The following is a 3,917-nucleotide window of genomic DNA, read 5'->3' as shown; positions in this document are numbered from 1 at the left end:
AATGGGTTAGAGGACAATTCTGAATGCAGTTTGAAAATCGATGTGCACATGCACATATTGGGGTCCTCACCTAATGGTACACTCCACAAAATAGAGAAGGCTGCAGTGACTCTGCGTTGTGTCCTATAAAGCAAACATATGTGCCAAAGTCGGGGCACTCCAAGTTTTTAGATTGGGCACCCTATGTGGAAACTTCTCTCCGTTTTCTCATTTCATAGCGTTTTAAAGGAGTCACTGAAGCTAATTTATTCTCCGGCTGACTGTGGATTCTGTCTTCAGAGACACAGAGCAGCTTTGCATCGTGTACCAGAGGGATCATTCATGAAGGAGGGTGACTCAGAAATGAGGGGAGGAGACAATAACGGGCAGGGATACAGTTAATTTGGAGGCCTCCCTCTAGAATCCGGGGCCTCCAGGATCCAGGTCCCGGGATGCAGGCAGACTGCTCGCTTTCCACTCCTAAATCAGATCTGCGGCTCCAGCACCATTGCTGCAGTTTACTCAGGGATTGAGGAGGTTGTTGTCAGTTGCGAGTTGGTTAGGTTGGTAGCTTTCGTGCCTGCTGAGAAACGATCTCTCTATTGCTCACGCTGGCTTTCGCTCTCCCCCTCCCTCCCTGTAACATGCCAGCCCTTTAATGTGGAGTGTCAGGGAGATGGTGACGTCACCCTGCCCGCTGGGTGGCGTCCCCTCGGTCCCACACGAGTTCAGAGACAGAGAAAGGCTCTGTCAGACTGCGCTCCACTTGGGGCTCTCCTGCCCCAGGTTTCCGCGTGCCCACACTTTCTGCGGTGGAGAGGACGCCCCGCCGCAATTCAGGCCATCATTCTCCCCAGGCCGGGGTTAGAGCGCCATTCGCTCGGGCGAGAGCCCGGATCTTCGCGTGGAGCCCGCCGGAGTCCCACCCGCTGGATACGAGGACCCGCTTGGATGCTTCGCCTCCGAGCGCCCTCGGAAGATGGGCCGGCAGCCACACGCCTAAAGACACCCAGAGGTTACCAGGTATTGCCGGAACCGGCCGCCCCGATCCGGCACACAGCTTGCAGTGCACTATTTGAGATCCCCAGCGGTAGGATTTTCCGCGTTAGGTTGAGGGGCAGCAGTGGGCTTCCGTGGTGACTGGTTTGGGAGTCGGGAGAACTAAGTTGGGGGTGGGGGGTCTTTGGCTCTTGGGCAGGATAGGGAAGTTCTTCAGCTTCCTTTCTCAGTTCAACTAACTTTTAATTGTCTCTTCTCCCCTCCCCACCCCTCCAAAAAATAATGCCCCAGCCTAAACCTTAATTGTGTCTCTGCTCTGACGGGAGTTTCTGTGAGGGCTTGGGGTAAAAGTGAGGGGACGCTTCTGCCTGGTCTACTGCTCCTAAGGCTGCGAGTCCTTAATGCAGAGCCAGTTTCCCGCCCCGGCTGGCCAGTTGCGCGCCTTGCTGGGGAGAGAGAGTTGGAGTTATCCCAGGGTCTTATTAAGACAATATGAACCTTGTTTGGAAGGGAAAAGAGCATCGAAGGGCCACTTGGCGAACCTAGTGTTGGTTGTATCAGACTCGGCTGTCACTGAGCCTTGAACTGCCATGTAACGCCTTGTCCCCTGGAAATATTGTCTCTGATCCACCCGAAGTGACAATCCAGGCTTTCCTCTCCTTTGATCGCGTCGAGGTTTGTTCAAGCTTCCTGGAGGCCGCCGAATGTAATGAGAGCTGAGGATCCAGGGGGCAGCAGGGCAGAGGCTGCTCTATAGATGCCACAGGGGCCCAGAGAGAGGACACGGATAAGAAATTGTGTGAGGGAGTAAGATCGTGTACCCTCTGAAAGCACTGTAATAGGGAACTCGCTGTACGTGGCCAAAAGGGGCCATGCTATGGCCTCTGGCGATTTTTTAGGGCAAAGCATAGCCTTGGCCAATGCGCTTGAAATGTAGCTGTGGAAAGATCACTGTTTGTTCTCCTAGGGAGTGAGCCACTTTCCTTGTTTTCGCTTAGTGGCATTGTCGCAAACATTTCTTTCCGCTTCCTTTTTCTGGATTTTCAACTTACTGAATATTTTCCCTCACTGTGGCATTCTGTTGACTGGAGGTGAAGTTAGAAATTTTACCGCAGGCTCAACCTGGGATTTCGACTTTCAACACTCCCAAAGATTACCTAGTCCTCCGATTAGCTATATGGTGGGGCAGCTTTTCCCCATAAAGATATAGATATATCGAAATAAATTAGGGGAAAAAAGTCACAGAAGGTGGTACACATCAAGCTAAAAAAATTGACTTTTGAAATCTGCCAATGAAGATCCCCAAGAATTGTTCATTTCTGTGTACTGTTTCTGGGTTTAACACCCTTGCCTGTACTTACTTTCTTATCGTCATGGAAATGACAGGAAAACCGTTTTTAAATGATTACCATCTTCAATCATGTTTTTAAGCTACCTACCTATCTGAGACCAGAACCACTCAGTTCAGCAAGCAGGTTTTTAAAAAACTGAAACATCCTATTTTGGTGCAACTGTGTATACGACATTGTATATTTTTCACTTTTTCAAAAAAAATTATAATTACAGTAACAAAATATCTAATGGCAAGGATGAGGGAGAAGGGATTTCGTTTTGCTTTAATGACCTGAGTTTCAACCAATAATGAATTTCCCCAAGGAAACCACAGACACCATGAAAATAACTTTTTAAAGGGTTTTTGGGGTTACTTTTTAACCAAAATCAATCTATCTCCAAGCAAATGAGAATTATATCTCTTTAAATTTGAGTTTCTATGCCAAGTCCGTTTTCCATAACTTTTATAATCTGTACTAGTTACAACTGTCATTACTACCTAATTTCTAGCAGGCAAGCCATTTTATTCCAACAGCTTCTATAAATCCGGGATAAAGTCCTGGGTTTCTTAGGAATTCACTGCTTTTGAGCAAAATACATAGTTAATTCACTTTAAATGTTTAGAAGTGCAAATTCCTGCATTTCTAAAGGATGACCTTGAAGGAAATTAAGAGATGACTTTCTTGTGTTCAACACTTGGTCACTTTTTCCCGTAATAACCATGTCTTAGAAAGTTATTCTAATTCTTTGGTTAGCGACTCACCCCACCCCTCTATTTTAGTCTGAAAAGGCTCAAGTCAATGCTTTCTCCTTTCCCTTCCAGTGTCCAAGGCAGACCTGTAGGGCTCGGCCCGGGGTTCTGCGGCGGAGATGGCATCCAGTCCGCTGCCGGGGCCCAACGACATCCTGCTGGCGTCGCCGTCGAGCGCCTTCCAGCCCGACGCGCTGAGCCAGCCGCGGCCAGGGCACGCCAACCTCAAACCCAACCAGGTGGGCCAGGTGATCCTCTACGGCATTCCCATCGTGTCGTTGGTGATCGACGGGCAGGAGCGCCTGTGCCTGGCGCAGATCTCCAACACTCTGCTCAAGAACTTCAGCTACAACGAGATCCACAACCGCCGCGTGGCGCTGGGCATCACGTGTGTGCAGTGCACGCCGGTGCAACTGGAGATCCTGCGGCGTGCTGGGGCCATGCCCATCTCATCGCGCCGCTGCGGCATGATCACCAAACGCGAGGCCGAGCGTCTGTGCAAGTCGTTCCTGGGCGAAAACAGGCCGCCCAAGCTGCCAGACAATTTCGCCTTCGACGTGTCACACGAGTGCGCCTGGGGCTGCCGCGGCAGCTTCATCCCCGCGCGCTACAACAGCTCGCGCGCTAAGTGCATCAAATGCAGCTACTGCAACATGTACTTCTCGCCCAACAAGTTCATTTTCCACTCCCACCGCACGCCCGACGCCAAGTACACTCAGCCAGACGCAGCCAACTTCAACTCGTGGCGCCGTCATCTCAAGCTCACCGACAAGAGTCCCCAGGACGAGCTGGTCTTTGCCTGGGAGGACGTCAAGGCCATGTTCAACGGCGGCAGCCGCAAGCGCGCCCTGCCCCA

At 50.8% G+C, this 3,917-nt stretch overlaps 1 protein-coding gene across 1 annotated transcript in view; it reads left to right on the top strand.

Annotated features, from left to right (window-relative positions):
- The first annotated feature begins 2,749 nt into the window (after positions 1 to 2,749).
- The window catches only part of SKOR2 (SKI family transcriptional corepressor 2), a 38,321-nt gene continuing 37,153 nt past the window's right edge, over positions 2,750 to 3,917 (top strand). The window contains exon 1 of the mRNA XM_011969054.1: positions 2,750 to 3,911. Coding sequence (XP_011824444.1) covers positions 3,181 to 3,911 — 731 coding nt within the window. The 5' untranslated portion in view covers positions 2,750 to 3,180. The remainder of the gene's footprint in view (positions 3,912 to 3,917) is intronic.

Source organism: Mandrillus leucophaeus, unplaced genomic scaffold, assembly GCF_000951045.1.
Source record: "Mandrillus leucophaeus isolate KB7577 unplaced genomic scaffold, Mleu.le_1.0 Scaffold87, whole genome shotgun sequence".
Lineage (NCBI taxonomy): Eukaryota > Metazoa > Chordata > Mammalia > Primates > Cercopithecidae > Mandrillus > Mandrillus leucophaeus.
The sequence above is the reverse complement of the archived record's forward strand: the minus strand, read 5'-3'. Positions and strand labels throughout refer to the sequence as shown.